General features: G+C 34.1%; 2 protein-coding genes across 2 annotated transcripts in view; both read left to right on the plus strand.

Moving 5' to 3' along the window:
* LOC103985687 (large ribosomal subunit protein uL5c) overlaps positions 1-334 on the plus strand; it is a 2,252-nt gene extending 1,918 nt beyond the window's left edge. The window contains exon 3 of the mRNA XM_009403469.3: positions 1-334. This exon is cut by the window's left edge and continues 176 nt beyond it. Coding sequence (XP_009401744.2) covers positions 1-163 — 163 coding nt within the window. The 3' untranslated portion in view covers positions 164-334.
* Positions 335-7,453: 7,119 nt separating this feature from the next.
* On the plus strand, positions 7,454-8,586 carry LOC135611810 (putative expansin-A30). Its single transcript, XM_065107447.1, has 3 exons — positions 7,454-7,664; positions 7,751-8,066; positions 8,137-8,586. The coding sequence occupies exons 1-3, from the start codon at positions 7,499-7,501 to the stop codon at positions 8,447-8,449; spliced, it is 795 nt and encodes a 264-aa protein (XP_064963519.1). The 5' UTR covers positions 7,454-7,498; the 3' UTR covers positions 8,450-8,586.
* Positions 8,587-19,691: the final 11,105 nt, after the last annotated feature.

Raw genomic sequence — 19,691 nt, forward strand, 5'->3', positions numbered from 1 at the left:
CGTTTGCATAACAACCACCGCAAAGACAGATAATGAGGCGCAAAGATTGCTTGCTCTTCTTGGCATGCCATTTAGAGAGGGTGGAGGAGGCCCTACCGTGGTTGTGCACAAGAAGAAGAGAAAGGCTGCTCATTTTGACAGCAAATCACGAGGAAGAAAGTAGAATAGGCACTGTTCCATCCATCCTTGAGGTTTCAGTTTGTTGCTTTCTGATAAACATCAGTGTCTGTAAGGCCGACCCCTGTTTCCAGGTATCTATTGTTATTTCCATGCAATGTTTATATGATTCACCCAGATTTGCCAGAGTTTAATCATTTTCATGTTTAGTGTGATATTCATCCTGTTTCCAGCTTCTTGCTAGATTGTGAGATTAGTGCAAGTCATATATGTTTTAGCTGTAATTTTGAAGTATTGGAGATTGAATTTAACAGGGCCAGCTTCTTGCTAGATTGTGAGATTAGTGCAAGTCTTATATGTTTTAGCTGTAATTTTGAAGTACTGGAGATTGCATTTAACCGTGATTGCTGCGCTATTAAGTTCTATTCATTACATCGATCTCAAAATAGTTCATATGTAGGTGACTGTCCTAAGCTTGGATAAACAAGACTAACAAAAAAGCCAAAAATCTTCTTTTTTTCCCCATATGTCTTTAGTGCTTTATCTTCTTTGATTAGGATAGTTCGGTGTGTATGTGATTCAGGTAAATTAAGCTAAATCAATCAAGAAAGTTGGAGAGGCAAGCAATATACAAGCAGCAGGTAATCATGAGGTATGTGGTTATGGGGATCTGCACAGACCCTAAATCATCCAAGTCATAGGTTACTTGAGAAGGACATCGAGATAATCGGATAAACCGGTGTATTGTATACTCGTCTATATAATAGAGGTGGTTGGTCGCGTAGTCGCTCATGTGGGGACACTAGAGGTACCATGCAAGTACTTATTGGAAAATGAGTTCATTAATTTATCTGCTTACGAAATGCTGAATGGTTAATGATACCAGATGTTAAACAGCGATTCCATAGTCCTAGTGGTGTGTTTGGTCTTTAGACTTGAGACACCAAAGATGTCTTGTATGAGTACTTCATTCTTTGACGTTGGACTTTCATGCTTGAAAGTTTCAAATCTAGTATAGCTTGTTTTTAGAATGATAGTCAACCTTACGAAGATAATTGAGTGTTAACAGATGATCATCCACTCTCGGTATCGTGAGAGAAATATCCTGTGTGTGCTCGCTCAAACAAAATCCCTAGCTAGGGTTATTCGGATTGAGATAGAAGGAGTTCTTTGGGAGAATCTAATTAGAGTGAGACTCGGATAAAATTTCATATGGGCCTGGCGTTACCATGCCTAATATATGGTCTTTGGGATATTAGATAGATGAGAGACTCTATACACATGACAATTGAGGACAAACAAGTCCGATGGATTAGATCACTTATATCATTTGGGGACTATGACGTAGTGGCCTAATACGTCTATAGTTGATGAGTCGAATGAATTATTATGGATATAATAATTCACTATAGCAAAAGGAGTTCTGACAAGAATGACTCACGACCAATTATGTTGAATCTCAAATTTTGATGATAAAATCAATTGATGAGTTTACAATCAATTCTGCGTTTTGAGTGATATAGGACTAACTTCGATCAGAAAAGGCAAATCGATTAAAGTAGGAGGAATCGAACGTTGAGTCGGAGTGGAACATGTTAGAAGATTGGACGTCGGGCCGGAGGATCGGTCGACATGTCAGCAAAAGGCTTCATGCCATGAGTTCGAGCATCGGGCCAGAAGGATCGAACATTGCACCAAGGAGATCAGATGTTGCGGAGGTTAACATGTCAATTGAGGAATATGTCGCAAGAGAGGACGATGCGCTGAAGGATCGAATGAAGCGCCGGATGAACCAATGACATGTCAGACAACATAGGATTCATGCTTGTAATCGTGTTTAGATCGAGTTAGTTTAGAACTAATTGAATCAATTTTGGGATGAAATAATGTCAACTTAATTAGGGGCCAATTGAGACCGAATCAGGGTTGAATTAGGTCTGTTGTTTAGCCCATTCAGTGACCTATAGTAGGGTTTGACAGTGGTACCGCCCAGACAATCTTCCAAACTATGTTAGGTGGTGGTACTACCTCCTTCCTTTCTAGTGTTGTGATTATTCAAGAGAGGTGTGAGGCTTGTAAGGGTTGTCTCCTAAACCTGTGAAAAGGAGAAGAGAGTTGTAAAAGGGTGGTTGGCCTTTGCCAAATGAAGGAAGACTACTAGTGGATGCCGGTGGCCTCAACAAGGAGGAATCGAGAGTGGATGTAGGTCACGACGACCGAACCACTATAAATCCGGTGTGCTTATTTCCATTCTGCTTTTATTATCATTATCATTACTCTCTAAGTCAATTGCTTAGTTCATTTACTCTAAGTCAAGTTTAAACATTCTTTTTCAAGATCGATTTTAACGAATGAATATTTTTCAAAACTGACGAATTTGTCGCTGTACTAATTCACCACCATCTCCCCCCCCCCCCCCCCCCCTTCCCTCCTATTAGTGATGACTTGATCCTTATAATATCATGAATGTATTAATATCCAAGAGGAAGCGAGATGAGGTGAACAATGCATACTTATAGCATTGTAGGCTAGGTCATATCCATGATGGAAGGATTTAAAAGCTACTGAGGGATGGATACTTAAATCCATTCGACTATGAGTTATATGCAATTTGCAAGCCTTGCCTTCGTGAAAAACTGATCAACTCCATTTAGTGGAACTAGAGAGAGACCCATTGAGTTACTAGATCTCATACGTAGTGATGTATGTGGTTCTATGTCAACTCAGGCCATAGGTAGTTACTTTTACTTCATTACTTTCGCTAACGATTTCTCTAGATACGAACATATGTACTTAATAAAGTAGAAGTCTGAAGTCTTCAAGAAATTCAGAGAGTATAAGAATAAAATAGAGAACTAGACTAGAAAGAATATTAAGACTCTTCGATCAAATCGAGGAGGAGAATACTTGAGTACAGAGTTTACCATATTCCTCAAGGACCAAAGGATTCTGTCCCATTGGACACCTCTTTATATATCATAGCTAAATAATGTGTCAAAAAGGAGGAATCACATACTATTAGATATGGTGCGATCCATGATAAGTTTTGTCGACCTACCCGTCACATTTTGGGGATATGTCATGGAGACCGTAACTTACTTTTTGAATAAAGTTCCATCTAAATCGATAGTATCTATACCATATGAGATATGAAAATGAAAGAAGCATAATCTTAAGGTTGTTAAGATTTGGGGCTACCCTACCCATATTAAAATATACGACTCTAATAAGTTGGAATCTAGGACAAAATGATGCAAGTTCGTAGGATACCCCAAGGAAACTTGTGGGTATTATTTCTATCACCCCGAGAACCAAAAAGTCTTTATTGCCAAGAGAATAGTGTTCCTTAAGAAGGAACACATTCTTGGCAGAGATAATGAGAGCATGATAGAGTTGAGCGAGATTGAAGAACCTAACTCAAGCATTATTTCATAGATCGAGTTTGTTCAGGTACTTGACACATAAGTTTCAACTTTGCGTAAATCTAGTAGAGTATCACATCCTCATGAGACATCTGTAGGATATATCAATGGAGAGGACACTCAGAATATTGATCCTCAGACCTACGAGGAGGTTATTATGAGCATAGACACCAAGAAGTAGCAAGAAGCCATAAATTCTGAGATGAAATCTATGTACTCCAACAAGGTTTGGAACCTTATTAATGCACCTAAGGGTATTGTACATATCAACTACAAATGGATCTTCAAGAAGAAGATTAGAGTAGATGAAAAGGTGGAGACCTATAAGGCGAGTGGCTAAGGTGTATTATCAAAGGTAAAGTGTTGATTATGACGAAACCTTTGCATCCATAACTATGTTGAAATCCATCCGAATTTTATTGGTTATTGCAGTATATTATTATGACTATAAGATCTGGTAAATGGACATGAAAACCACGTTCCTTAATGGCAACCTCGAGGAGGAGGTGTATATGATATTTTTAGTTATAGGTGCCCTACAAGCCAATCACTTGAGTGATGACACGTATGGCTTGACACATAGTCTTTTTGCTTTTTATTATTATTTAATATTTTATTACTTTATATTGCTTGTTGCTTGAATATATTATGATGTCCATGGATTTATGCAATGGGAATCGGATCGTGATGAGATCACGATAATGAGACCGATTCGCATGTAAACACAGATCTTAAATAATCTCGGTCATAGGTTATTCGAGAGGGATATCGAGATAATCGGACAAACTAGTGTGTTGTATACCTGTCCATATGATGGATGCAACTGATCTCATAGCTGCTCGTGTGTGGACACTAGGGATACAATACAGGTGTTTATTGGGGAATGAGTTCATTGATTGATCCGCTTATGGAATGCTTGATGATTGATGATGCCTTATTGTCAAACAGTGATTCTGTAGTCCTAGTGGTGTATCTGGTCTTTAGACTTGAGATACCAAGGATTTCTTATATGAGTACTCTATTCTTTGATACCGTACTTATAGGTCTAGAGGTTCCAGATCTAGCACAACTAGTCATCGGGAGTGGTAGCCAATCTTACGAGGACTATTAAGTGTCGATAGAGGATTATCCACTCTCGGTGTCATGAGAGGAATGCCTCATGTGTTCTTGCTTAGATAAATATCTAGCTAGGGTCATTCGGATTGAGAGAGAAAGAGTTCTTCAGAAGAATCCGATTAGAACGTGACTCAAGTAGAAACCATATAGGTTTGATAGCACCATGCCCGGTATACGGTCTCTGAGATATTAAATAGATGAGGGACTATATGTATACGATAACTGATGATAAATAGGTCTAATGGATTAGATTCCTTTGTATCATTTGAGGATTATAGTGTAGTGGTCTAGTACGCCTGTAGTCGATGAGTCGAGTGAATTATTATGGAGATAATTATTCACTAAGCCAGAAGGAGTTCTGACAGGTATAACTCACGGTCAGCTCGATATTGGGCCTAGAGGGTCACACACATATGGTAAGCGTTGCGATGAGTAGAGGTTTGGATATGAGATATCCGCCGGAGCCTTTATCTTATTTTATATCCAATAAGCTCGATCTTATAGATGAGATCCAATAAGAGCTAATGAGAGATTATTGGATAGAGATCCACTAATCTAAGAGGCTTGGGTAGTTGGATGAAGATTCAATACCCAATAGGGTAGGATCTATTAGGGTTATGTTGATAGGGAACCTCTATAAATAGGAGAGAATCAATGGTTTATAGACTAGAGTCTTTTTGGGTTGCCTCTCCTATTCTTCTCCCCCTCTCCTCCTTAGATAGCAGGCCTGGAGACTTGAGGAGCATCATCGCAGCCCTATTGTATGGATCGCCGCTAGAGTGGAGGATGCATGACCTCCTTCACCCTCTCCTAGAGATATGTAGGGATTCAGGATATACGATCCCAAGGTAATACAATATTTAATATACGTAGTTTTTTGTTTTACGGATTTTGTGCACCAATCTTCGCACGACAACAAACACACATATGAGAAATTTGGGGATTTTGTTTTTATGTTCTTCCGCAGTGTATGTGATGTCGCCCCCTACATTTCCTATATTTATAGCCTGAGGGATTCGTGTCCAAAGAAAGTCCAAATAAGATGTGTAGGTTGAACAAGCTTCCCAAAGTTGAAACATATGATTTGATGAGGTGATCAGATTTTATGACTTCATTAAGAATGAAGATGAGCTTTGTGTGTAAAGAAAAGTAGTGGGAGCACTATCATCTTCTTGGTATTATAAGTGGATAACATTCTAATCATTGTGAATGATGTATAAATGCTCTCCACAATAAAGACTTAACTATTTAAATACTTCTCCATTAAATATTTAGGAGAAACATCATATATTTTAGGGATTCAGATCTATAAATATAGATTCAAGAGGATGCTTGGTTTGTCCTAGTCTACATAGATACTATTGTCAAAAGGTTTGTCATGAAAAATTTTAAAAGAGATCTAATACTGATGGAACATGAAACTTCATTTTCTCGGAGTATGTCCCCAAAAACTCTTGAATGAAGGGTAAACATAGATAAGATACTGCATCTACAATAGGATCTATAATATACGTTATGCTATGTACGTTCTAATAGCTAATTGAGTTTTTTTAATGACCAAGATAAAATGAAGGTTTCCTTCGACTAAGTTATGATCCTGAGTAGTTTACTTCCAATGCGAAAAAGCTACTCATCAATATAAGACCATTAAACCTGAAAATGAATCAGCTGAAGACACCCAAGCCAGTAAAATAATATTATTCATGAGAAAATAAACAATTCCGGTTGACTTGACGGTGAGTTAAAAAATTGTTTGAAGACTATAAACTAAACCTCGATTAGTTTTCTGATTAAAGAGAAATAAAGTATTCATTTAATTAGTAGTAGAAGCTTCAGTTAAAGCAAGTGTCTAGATTACCCTAAGACCTTTATATATGATTTTCTAATCGGATCAACTAGTGACGATGGAGAATAAATATTATCCTTCTTCTCTATCATTTCTATGGATTATTGAACTTTCAACGCACACAGCCGTACATAATAGTGATGAAGGACGTTGATATATATATATATATATATATATATATATATATATATATATATATATATATATATATATATATATATATATATATATATATATATATATATATATATATATATATATATATATATATATATATATATATGATGCTGCTATGCCCCGTACTGGTTAATTTAAATGACAATCAAAATGAAAATAAATCCTCTGAAAGCAGAGTTGTTAGATCGTAAAAGACAGTTGACTTTTACTAGTGTTGCAGCTGCCTAATCGGTGCTGCAAGCGTTGTCTATCCCAACTATTAAGACCTAATGGCGCCTCTACAAAAGAACAGGAGGCAGTTGCCATGGTCCACTTATAACCCAAGAACATGGCTTGCATGAACAAGAAAGCAGAGTCGAAGTACTCTACTGCGATGAAATTTAAAGTCACATTAATAAACTATTGACATGATTTTTTTGACCTATACCTATATAATATTCTCATTTATGGATTCCTTTATAATGTAGAACAAATATTTTTGGCAGAGACTTCTTTGTCCTCCGCAACCATGGGACAATGAACTCCTTCATCAGTATAAACCAGAAACATAGAAGTCGAGGAGTAATATTCTCCCACGACCACCTTAGGCCGCATGATCCGAACCTGCAAGCACGTCGCCGCCGTCCTTGTAATCTATCTTAATCCGTAGAAATCCGTATATCTAATTGATCTCGATGACATCCGGTAGAAAGTCCCACCGTTGACATCGTTGAATTGTTAGTTTAATCGAAATTTAGCATTTCAAACACTATTTATGTGCAGATGCCGTAGCAGATGCAGTCCCACTGTTTCCGGTTGCTGCAGAAAATCAACGAGAACGATGGCTTCCCTACTGTGGCCGTGCAGCCTTGTCTTCTTCCTCGTTTCTACTGCGACGGTGTCGTCGGCCCTTTCCTTGCCGATACCAAGTCTCAGGTTTCAGCCGGGTCCATGGAGATACGCCCACGCTACATTCTACGGCGACGAGTCGGCGTCGGAGACCATGGGTACGTAGCTACGGATCTACCACGCGGGCTGGTCCTCGGCTTTCGTTGTTCTTTCCACGTTGCTCACCGGGGTTTCTTCCGCGTAGGTGGAGCTTGCGGCTACGGGAACCTCTTCAGCTCCGGGTACGGGATCGCGACGGCGGCGCTCAGCTCGACGCTGTTCAATGACGGATTCGCCTGCGGGACGTGCTACCAGATTCGGTGCAGAGGGTCGCCGCATTGCTACGGGAGCTTCCCAATCATCACGGTGACCGGCACCAACCTCTGCCCGCCTAACTGGGCCCAGCCCTCCGACAACGGCGGGTGGTGCAACCCCCCCAGGAGACACTTCGACCTGTCGAAGCCGGCGTTCATGCAGATCGCATATTGGAGGGCCGGCATCGTCCCCGTCATGTACCGCAGGTACGTACGTAGATGGATCTCGGCCAGCACAGGTGGCGTCGGTGTTGACGTAGCTTGGGAATCGCTGCAGGGTGCCCTGCGTCAGGAAGGGAGGGATCCGGTTCTTGCTCCAGGGTAACGAGTACTGGCTGCTGGCCTTCGTGATGAACGTGGGAGGGGAAGGAGACGTGGGAAGCATGTGGGTGAAGGGGAGCAACACGGATTGGATGAGGATGAGCCGCAACTGGGGAGCCTCCTTCCAGGCCTTCTCAAGGCTCGGGGGCCAGTCGCTCTCCTTCAAGATCACCTCCTACACCACCAGGAAGACCATCATCGCCACCGACGTCGCTCCCTCCACCTGGTACTTGGGAATGACGTACGAGGCCGACGTTAACTTCGCGTGAGGGAAGCACATAAGTGCCTGCAAAATGTAAAGCCTGTCGTGATGGTTCCTTCTACTACTTGTTGTGTTGCCGGTTGATGTTTCCTTCTCTTACATATGACTCTTTTTGCTGGAGCTTTGATGGGGAAAGCCCAACGCTGCCAATGTTGAAGTAAAGAAGAAACTAGAAATCTCACGATAGATAATATAGCAAACACTTCTGTGCAGCATAAGAAAAAGAAACAAGCATGAACATATTCGCCATGTAAAAACAAAAAAAACTTGGTTATGATAAAAGAAGAGATCAAGGATTTGGAATAGTCATCATTAACAGGTGGTGAAAGTATAATGAAGGAGATCAAAACGACTTCACCGTTGACCTATCAAGTTGGTTGCCTTTTTACCTTCACTTTTTTTTTTAAATTCTTCAGCTTAGAAGTATATATAATTTACAAGTGTCTACTTCTCGAAGGCTCCCTCTCATCCTCATTGTGGTCTATCATACAAGAACATATCCTATTAAAGTGATCTCTCTGTAAGTTCTAGAGATAATTTATTCAGGGATATTTCCTCATTCATATCCTACCAATTTTAATTTTGTGGTCAATTTATTGTCATTATAATTGTAATTTCTAGATCATACGTTTTGTGGACATAGTCCTCAGATACACCACCGGGGCTTAGCATAAATGTAAAAAACACTTGCATAACTCATATTATATTACCATATTAAAGCTTTTTTTGATACCTCTTATATCAAATAAATATTTGGATGAGTGATGATTGAGAGGTGATGGGAAGAATCTTTTTTTTAATAATAAATCCTTATACTCAATTGCATTATCTCTACGTATTAAACATCATAAACCCCTTCTCTATTTATAAAGGTTAGAGGATAATTATAAACCAAATGTATTTAATACTGTACATAGTTTTCTAGATAAATCCTCATTCATATCTTATTTAATTACGTCACAATTATCTAAGTGACATTATAAATTCTTTTTTAGGAAAAAAAATTACTCTAAATCATCAAATTCTCAGCTATTTGGAGGTGAATTACCTCTCCAAAAAAAAAAAATTAATAGAATGATGTCTTAAGAAATTTGCTAAAAGTGTGGGCCAAAAAAATATGTTGGCATGGGATGTGTCTCTAGTGGGTAACAAAAGTATCTTTTGCTAGTTGAAATATGTCTTGGAATATGTTTTTATGCATCCATGAGATCCTTCTTGGTTGTTGTAGGATTTGAATGAGTTGCTTGGAGTCTTATAAGGAGGAACATATGCCATCACTGGAAGCTTTCTTCGACCCTTTGTAAATTGTCCACCATTCTAAGTTGCCTACAATTCAGTTGTTATTGGTGAGGAAGTTTTGTCGGTGTAGTAATCGGCTAAGATAATGTTATTGTGTTGATCAAATGTGGTGTAACCTACCCCTGCAAAAGGAGATCAAGGAGACTAAGAACCATCACACGAGAGAATAGCAGTGAGGTTTAGGGGTTGAAATGGGGTAAGGAGAGGGGATATTCCTTGGATTTGTTCTTTTTTCTAGTTGGATAATGAAGCTTCATTAGTTAGGACGAGTGTCGTGACCCTGATAGTGGCGGATTGAAGGTCTTGGTTGTGATGTTTACAGTTGTTATGGTGCTTTCATAATAACCAAAGGAAGTTTGCTAAAAGAGAGCAGAAGATAGATGTTAAATGAGGGTCTAAGTCATCCCCTTCATGTAGCCATGAATCATAAGATCAATCATCAAATATGAGAGTTCTGATTTTGAACAATAAATCAAAGACTTTCTGTAAAGACACAATCACCTTAATTGACACATTAAATAGATGTTGATATATTTGAGTATGAGGTGGAAGGTCCATTATGAGGCCGGAATGCATTTCCAAAGAAGTTAATACCCACATCACCTTCCAACCATTCCATATATCTTCCATTTTTCTAGGATCATCCTTTAGGTAGGTACAACTATTACAAGTCAATTATAATCCAAGAGGTTAAGGGATCCAGATCCAATAATCATCATTTCGTGTAATAGGAATGAAGATGTTAAGAATATAGCTATCAAGGTTCATAAAAAATATGTGATGAATAAGTTGGACATTTCATAAGTTGTGTTCAATGAAGTTGGAGACATAGGTGAGAGTGTCCCGATAATTGTTGTTGATAAAAGTGGGTCATTTAAATAGTGAAATATTGGTGATCTAAAATCATTCTAAATATGGGTGGTAACACCGTTAGATGACTCTTCTGAATCCTAGTTTAGGAATATTGACTATATTAGAAAGGAATGTCTAAGGATTAATTATATATTATCTCATATAATTAATTATCTTTAGCATTCAGATCCTTACACTTTTAAAAGTTACATTATGATCCTTATATTTATGAAAGTGAAATATTGAGATCCGCAGAGTTAAAAAGATAATTTTATATAGTTAAAAATCAAGAGAGAGAGAGAGAGAAGAGGCAGGGTTTGTTAGAGCAACGAGGTTAAATATTTACTTTCTTAAGTATAGGGATATCAACATAACTTTTAAAAGTATATGAATCGAGATGCTAAAGATAACTAATTATAGGAGATAATATGTAATTAGCCCGATTTTCAACCATAAGAGGTGATTTTTGGTATAGGCAAATTCTAAGGGTGAATGTGTCTATATTTGGTTATCGGGATTTTGGCCCAAAGACAATTCACATTTTTTAGAAGGGGGATAATGCATTTAGTAGTAAATGTAGTTTTGATCTATTTTAGGTCATGCAGTCCTATACCACCATTTATCTTAGGATTTATAACCTGATCCCAACTGATTTGACATAAACTATTGTGACTTAGAGAACTATTCCAAAAGAATTTTCTAGAGTTGGTAGTAATTCTGTTAACATGTATATCAGAGACCCAAGTATTCATCAAGGTATATAGTGGGATGGCATTGATAATAGAATTAATAAGATTAACTTTTTGAGCTTGAGAAATCAAACCTTTTTGCCATCCTTGGATCTTATGAAGAGTCTGGTATTGTTAACGTATGTGCCTAAGTAACTAATGGGCTAGTTGCCCTGAGGAGATTTTTCAAATGACATTTGGTGTTAGAATTGTAGTTTTTAGGAAAATAAATGATAGATTTTTTGATAGTAACCTGAAGGCCTATGATTTTAGAATAAGTGTTTGGGACACTAATAAGATTATGGTATGACTTGTTATTGACTCTGAATGCTATGATAATGTCATTGGAAAACTTTAAGTGAGTGAGCTTAACACCTTTGACATTGAATGAGGTAATCCATCCATGGTAGATAGCTTATTGAGTATATTAGAAAGTATTTATTAAGTGATTACAAATAGTAAGGGTAAGAGAAGAACACCTTAGTGGATACTATAATGACTCTTAAATAAGTTAGTGGGGTGGTCATTAATAAGATAGGAGAAACTCGACAAGGAGATATAGGATTTAATATATTTAATAAAAATTAATAAAAAAATATTTTGGTCATGGTTAAAAATATACTATCTCAGGAAATAGAATCGAAAGCTTTAGAGAGATCAATCTTTACTAGTAACAAAGGATTGTAATTTTTAGAGTTATATACTGAATGAGTTATTTCATGGACTACAAAGATATTATCATGAATAGATCAACCTACAAAGAAGGTCGATTGGGATTCATTGATGATATTGGGTAGGATAATCCTAATTCTATTAGTAAGAGTTTTGGTAAGGATATTATATAAGACATTATAAAGAGCTATGAATCTATAGTCAGAAATAGCTTAAGGATTTGACATTTTGGATATAAAGATTAAATTGATTCTTTTCTAACTAGTATGTAAAATGGTAGAATATTGAAATTCATTCAACATATTAGTAATTATGAGGGCAAGCAAATCCTATAAGTGTTGAAAAAATTAGATGGTGATCTATCTAGTCTAAGACTTTTGCCTAAGCCTATAGAGAAAAGGGTAGCTTGGATTTCGAGTATAGTAAGCGAGACCATAAGATGATCCTAGCTAGAATTTGGGATTTTGTGAAAGTGAGGCCAATTGAGGTTGAAGGGATCTGAAATGTCCATATTGGGAGCCTAAAGTTTAGAATACCATTGTAAGAAGAAAAAAATTATATCATTTTGATAAGTTAACAAATCACCATTGTGAATTTTATGTGGAACTGAGTGGATGAGGTTTTTATGTTATTTATGCTTGACAAGTGCATAGAAGTATTTAGTGTTCTTGTCGTTGTTTTCAATCTAATTGTTTTTTACTTTGGTCAATAATTTAAGATGAATTGTAGCAGGTCATGCTCTTGTTAGTGTACTTGGAGTTTTAGATATCTATTATTCAAGGAGTTGGAATTGCTACGAGCTTCAAGGTCTATGTTGGTAGTAATGATTTTTCTGATTTTAGTTTCAATATTACCTAACATTATATTACTCCATTTGGAGATGTTAGTACTAAGACTAATCAATCTATCATGAAGATAGTGAAAGGATATGGATGGTAAATTAGAATTGGACCAGGACTCAGTGACTATGGTCCTGAGTTCAGGAGACTCTATCCAACATGATTTTAAAATGAAGTATACAGTGATAAGAATTAAACGAAGAAGATAGAAAGATAGAAATTGTAAAAGAAACTATGAAATGTATACATTTCATAGTTTCTTTTACAATTTCTATCTTTCTATCTTCTTCGTTTAATTCTTATCATGTTATTAGAGCAATTTGCCTAGAGCAAGCCCTCTTCTCGCTGTTTGACTCCTCACAACTGCTTCCCGATCGGAGTCCACCGCCTCCCCTTGGGTCGCAGCCGCAGCCGCTCTACCATCCCTCTCGTGGCGACGTCTCCGCCCCTCAGCCGTAGCCATTCACTACAGCACTTGCGGCTGCTAATATCAGATCCGTGGGCAACGCTCCTAAAGGAAGCACAGTCACGGCCTTTGTTTCTATCACCGATTGCTGCTCCCTGGCCAACCGAAGTCTTCCGCTAACAATTCCGCCGCTCTTCCGGCCACCAAACTCCAACACTACATTACTGCATGATAAGAATTAAATGAAGAAGATAGAAAGATAGAAATTGTAAAAGAAACTATGAAATGTATAAGATGTAATTGGCTAATACATTTAATAGTGAGCTCTTGATAGCTATTTATACACACTCAGTAGGGAGGTTATACACATTCAGCAGGGAGGATTTTTCTCAACTACTTAGAGATTTCCTCAATTGCCTTGAGGAAATCTTATCTACTTATCATACAGTTAATTTACAATATAAAAATAAATCAATACGATCCGAGCAACAATAAAAAAAAAGAAGTCAATTTAGAAGTGAAACAAAAGTAGATGAGTAAATGCAAAGCTAGGAGTTATTAGCTAGTGCTTTATCAATTCTAGCAAACACTTTAGAAGGGCCAATCCAAGTATTGGATTAGGTAAAACTCGAGCCATGAAAACCTAAATAGAAAAGATTATAGGTAAACATAAAATATCAAAATGCTAAAATAGAGCTATTTAAAAGAAAAGGTATGCCACCATTTTTTGTCCTCGCAATGCAATTGAAATCACCAAAAAATATGATAAAAAGTCTAAGTCAAGCAAAGAAAGCCTTGACCAAATTGAAATTCCGATACTTGTAATGGTGCTAGCGTAAATGATGGAGAGAAATCATGGATGTTTACCTTGTTCCTCTAGTAATAAATGCAAGGACTAGGTATTTATATTTACAATGCAATTTTGTCAAATTTTCATGCAACAATTATACCTCCCGATCTTATAATTATCTATCTAACTTAATATACTCCAATGAAAATGATTGGTTAAGTTTATTTTTCAATAGTTTAAATGCCTCATGCCATGAAATAATGTAATAAAAAAACACAATCGGAGAAGTTCATTAGTTTGGTAGGACTACAACCTTTAAGAAGCTACTTCCATTTAGTACTCCATATTATCAACTTGAATAAATTAACTAGATATTACATAGTAATCTCTTGAATAATTAACTGAGGAAGTGTAACACATAGTAGCACTATAAAATCAAATCACCTTTATTGACTAAAAATTGCATCTATGAAGTCACAAAATTTTTCTTAAACTATTTGTGATCATATAGAAATTAAGGTTTATTAATGAGTATATGATAAGTCGTCATTTGCCATGTCTTTCAAAGAGAGTCCTAAAAAGACCTCTAAAAATAAAGGATGATATAATTTATCCTTTTGGATATAAGTACCTTTGAGGATAAAGGATGGTGCTAGCACTTATAAGATTTTGGTTTCTCTACTGTTTAATTAATGTGAAACTAAATATATTTATTAGTGATTCCAATAAGATATCAACATCTCATAAGTGCCATAGTCACCCTCTATCCTCAAAGACACCTTTTGGGGCTCACTATAAAATAATAAAATCATACGAGCTCATCAAAGTGGATAATTTCTTATGAGCCCTATGCTCACACTAACGATAAATGAAGAGTTACAAACTAGCATTAGAAGAAGGTCTCACAAGACCCTAGCTCCCCTACTATGAGGCATGCTACAACAAAATATAACTTTGCTTGCAGTTTATAATTATATATCCCTACGGTTACAATTATAGCAAGATTATAATAATTTCATAAGGCACTCACATTCATTCATCAATTTCATTGGGAACTAATCATTTATATAAAAATTTATAATATACATTTTTTCAAATATATTTAACTTCATATATAAATTCTAAAAAATAATTTTATATAAGTTCATCATTGAATACACCAAAATGTTACATAATAATTTTATATAGTACACAAAAATGTAGCACCTGAATAGCAATAGATATAATTTGCTCGTCTCTTTATAGAGAAAGATAAAATCACCTTCAAAAATAAATAAATAGATTTAAAAATATTTAAATTAAAATTAACCATTCATGATACAAAATAATTCAAACGTAGATGACCTACTTCAGGACGAGGAGCAATAGAATCATCAAGCTTTCCATATTGCTTTTTATAATAGTGGTTACCACAATGAATAAGTCATGATTTAAATGGCCGTCACTAATAATTGATGCCATGACAATAATCTTGCCATCGATTTCTGCATATTATAGGTCAAATGTTATTGTAGTCAACCAAAATTCAAGATCAGATAGTTGGGCTTCAAAGCAGCCAATTGTCATGGGAGAGAAATATTGAAATAGTTAAAAGAGATAGGGCGATTACACAAGAAGAGTAAGGATAAGATGATATTCTTTCTTTCACTCAAAATATTTTATTATAATCTAAAAAATTTTATATATTTCATGATCTAGCACATGTAGTTTATATAGTCCCTATTAGATACATTATATTCATTACATTTAATATAAATCTCTTTTCTCTCTTTTCAATAATTAATAGTTAATTTAATTTATTCTTTTATAAGCCTAATATGTGTTTCACCTCTTGATACAATAAACTTCTTCGTGATATCTTAATAAGTTTAATTTCAATATTTTTCTCCCTTAAACTTGTTCAATCTAACATATCAAATTTCTTTTGAAGTTATTGAAATATTTTAAATTGAGAAGTTTTGTGAGTATATTAGTTACTTGTTCACTTGTCTTGATATAAAGTAATTTTGCTTTTTTTATTTTTGATATAATCTCTTATGAAATAAAATCTTATGTCGATATGCTTTTATGGTGGACTATATCCTTGGCTAAGATAATAGTTGAATTGTTATCAACATAAATCTTAGTTGACGTTTCTTATAACACATGATGTTCTTGGAGTAGTCTTCTTAGTCATATTCCATGACAAATACAACAAGATGTTATTATATATTTTTCTTACACAACTTGATAGGTCAAGATCAAATATAAATTCGGTTGTACTCTTTTGATCATCGTAGCTTCCGGCTCAATCATTTTCACTATATTTAATAAGCTATAACCTTTTAGATGATGAATAGAATATGCCATAGTCAAATGTCCCTTTAATATATCATAAAATTCTTCTAGTGACCTTTAAATAAGATGTCTTAGGAGCTTTCATATATCTACTTATTAAATCAATTCCAAATAGTATATCGGGTTGAGTACTTAAATATCTTAAATATCTAACTAGATTTTTATAATAAGTTGGATTAATTGATTTACCTTTACCTTTCTTAATTAATGTGGTGTTATATTCTATAAGTATGCCAGTAAGGTGATAATCTTTCATGAAAAATTTCTTTAGGATCTCCTTTGTATAATTTTCTTATAAGATGAAAATTCCTTTATTATCTTATATAACTTTGATACCGAAGAAATAAGTCAGTAGGCTAAACTTTCATCTCAATCTCCTTCTTCGTAGAGTGTTTAAAATATTTAATTATGGAGATACTATTGCTTATAAAAATTTAATCATCCACATATAGGCATATAAATAGGATATCTCCATCATAATTAAATTTCTATAGAGGGTATGTTAATATGGATATTTAAAAAAAAATATTTTGAAAAAAATAAGCATATATTTGAGAATTTCTTACTCATAGTACTTGTTTAAGCTCATAAAGAGATCTCTTTAACATGTATATTTTATCTTTTTATTCATAAATAATAAAAAAACTATGGGGTTATTGAATATATATATCTCTTCTTTAAGAAATCCATTAAAAAATATTGATTTGACATTTATTTATAATTTTTTTTAATTCATTTGTATTGTTAGGGAGATAAGTAATCTTATTATCTCTAGTTGAGTAACTGATGTGAATACTTTTTCATAGTCGATCCCATATTGTTATTTGTATTTCTTTGTAACCAATTGGGTTTTGTATTTCTCCACCTTTGCTTGTGTTTTTTTTTTTTTTTTGAAGATCCACTTATTATCAATATCTTGGTGGCCTTCTGGAAGTATAGTAAGCTCCCATATATCATTCTTATTAATAACATAAATTTTCTCATTTATAGCTTGTCGTCATTTTTCTCCTTATTAGCTTCTTCGAAGGTTAATGTATCATATATTATAAAAAGATAAAATAAAGAAAGCCTATCATTAAAAGTAATCAATTATTCGAGTAATATCATATAGCTCCTGAATCGTTCTTATCCTTCTTATAATCAAACTTTTTAAACCATGTGACATAACTGATCTAGTTAATGATTTAAACAAAGATTCTTCAGTACTTGCTTGTATTATATCATTCTCTTCTGAAGCCGTAGCTTTCTTATGTTGCTTATCATCTTTTAAGTTTCAAATATATTATTCATCAAACTCAATATTTCTCAACATTACAACTTTGTTCGTAATAAATTATAGAGTTTATAACCACTAAAATTCTAAGTATAACCTAATAAGATGTATTTTTTACTTTTATCTTTATGTTTTATTCTCTTTTCTTCTGGTATCTTCGCAGATGCAATACTTCCAAAAATTCTCAAATAATTAACTTTTGGTTTATGTAAACTCCATACTTCTTCTAGTGTACTAATTCACTTTGCTAGAAACCTATTAAATAAATAAACTATATAAGCAATAGCATCTCTCTAAAATTATTTAGGGATTCTTCTTTCCTTTAATATACATCAAATCATATTAAGTATAGTCCTTTTTTTTTTAGACTCTATTTTACTGAGGTGTATATGTCATGGTGAATTGATATAAAATTTTATTATTTCTATAAAAAAAATTAAATTCATTTGATATATATTCCCCACTCTTATGTGTTCTTAAATATTTAATATAATAACCACTTTATCTTTTAATCATATTCTTAAATTCTTTGATTTTGCTTAAAATTTTTTATCTTTTCCTTTAACATGTAAAATCAAGTTTTACTACTATAATCATCAATAAAGATAAGAAGCTACTTACTTCATCTAAGTGATATTGGACTAATACGGCCACAAACATTTAAGTGCACCGGATCAAATTGATGTCATGCTCTTTTTATTTTTTTAATTTGAAAGGCTTCCTTTTTTGCTTGCCCATGATATACACTTCATATAATTTTGATGAATGATTACTTTTTGATGATCTTATCCCTATATTATACTTATCTAGAAGTTTTAAAATATATTTGAGATGTCATAATGAAGAATTGTTCTCTCAGTTTTAAAACAATTTGACTAATAAAAAATGTATAATGTAGAGGAAATATAAGATTCAATGTCATTTTCATATGTGAGATTAATATTTTACTCTTATCACAAATTAAAAGAGTCATATCTTTCATCTCAATATCATAACCTTTTTCAAGTAATTACCTCAAGTTTATAATATTATTTTTCATATTAGTAATATAATAAATATCTAAAATACATAATTTTTTGTCATTATTAAGTCTAAGAAAAATTTTACCTTTGACTCTTATTGGTCTTTGAGACAAATCACTAAATGTAATGTTATTGGAATAATTTATATCTAGTTTAGAAAATAATTTTTTGATGCCACACATGTGACATAAAGCTCCTATATCTAGATACCATGTCATAAACTGATTTTATTTCAAATTATCATAAGTCATGAGTATAATATGATTTTCATTCTTCTCTTCTTTCTAAATAAAATTTGCTTTATCACCTTAATTGTTACAATAAAATTTATTTTTTCTACGAAAAATCAAGTGTTAGTCTATCATGTTTCAAATGTAACTTCTCGTTAGCCTAGTGATATTCCTTCTCTTAATGACAATGTAATTTTTTACGATAACATCTAGAGAGATAGCTCCAATATCATCTTTATAATTAGAATAGTTGGCTAAAATCTTATATTAGTAATAATTATTATTCACTTACTTATGATATTTGGAATAATATACGATCAAGCATTATGGTAGTTTTGATATTAAAACTTATGATTAAAAACACCAAGTTCACCTCAATATGGACTATTTAAGTAATTGGTTTGTGAAATGTTGCCTAGTTCTTTTAATGTCATATAGAAAGGTTTTTTTTATACTAATTTTGCTATATTATTCAACATTTTAGATAGTATCATATGATTGTTAAAATTTATATGTTGTTTCAAAATATTTTACTAACATGAATTACATTTTATTTTTTTAAGCATTGTTATCAAAGAGGCTATAGTTGGAGATCTATTGATATTAAACCTTTAATCATACCTCATCTTTATAATCCAGTACACTTTGCATCTCCTTGAGCTAATTTTTTTAATATTATAAAAAATAAATTGTAAAGCATTATGCATTATCATTATCTTACTATGTGATGAATAAAATAATAAAATAAAAGTTTCAAATACAATCGATAAAATTGATATGGTTAGATGTCAACTTGAAGAA

This window comes from Musa acuminata, chromosome BXJ2-5 (genome assembly GCF_036884655.1).
Source record: "Musa acuminata AAA Group cultivar baxijiao chromosome BXJ2-5, Cavendish_Baxijiao_AAA, whole genome shotgun sequence".
Taxonomy (NCBI): Eukaryota; Viridiplantae; Streptophyta; class Magnoliopsida; order Zingiberales; family Musaceae; genus Musa; species Musa acuminata.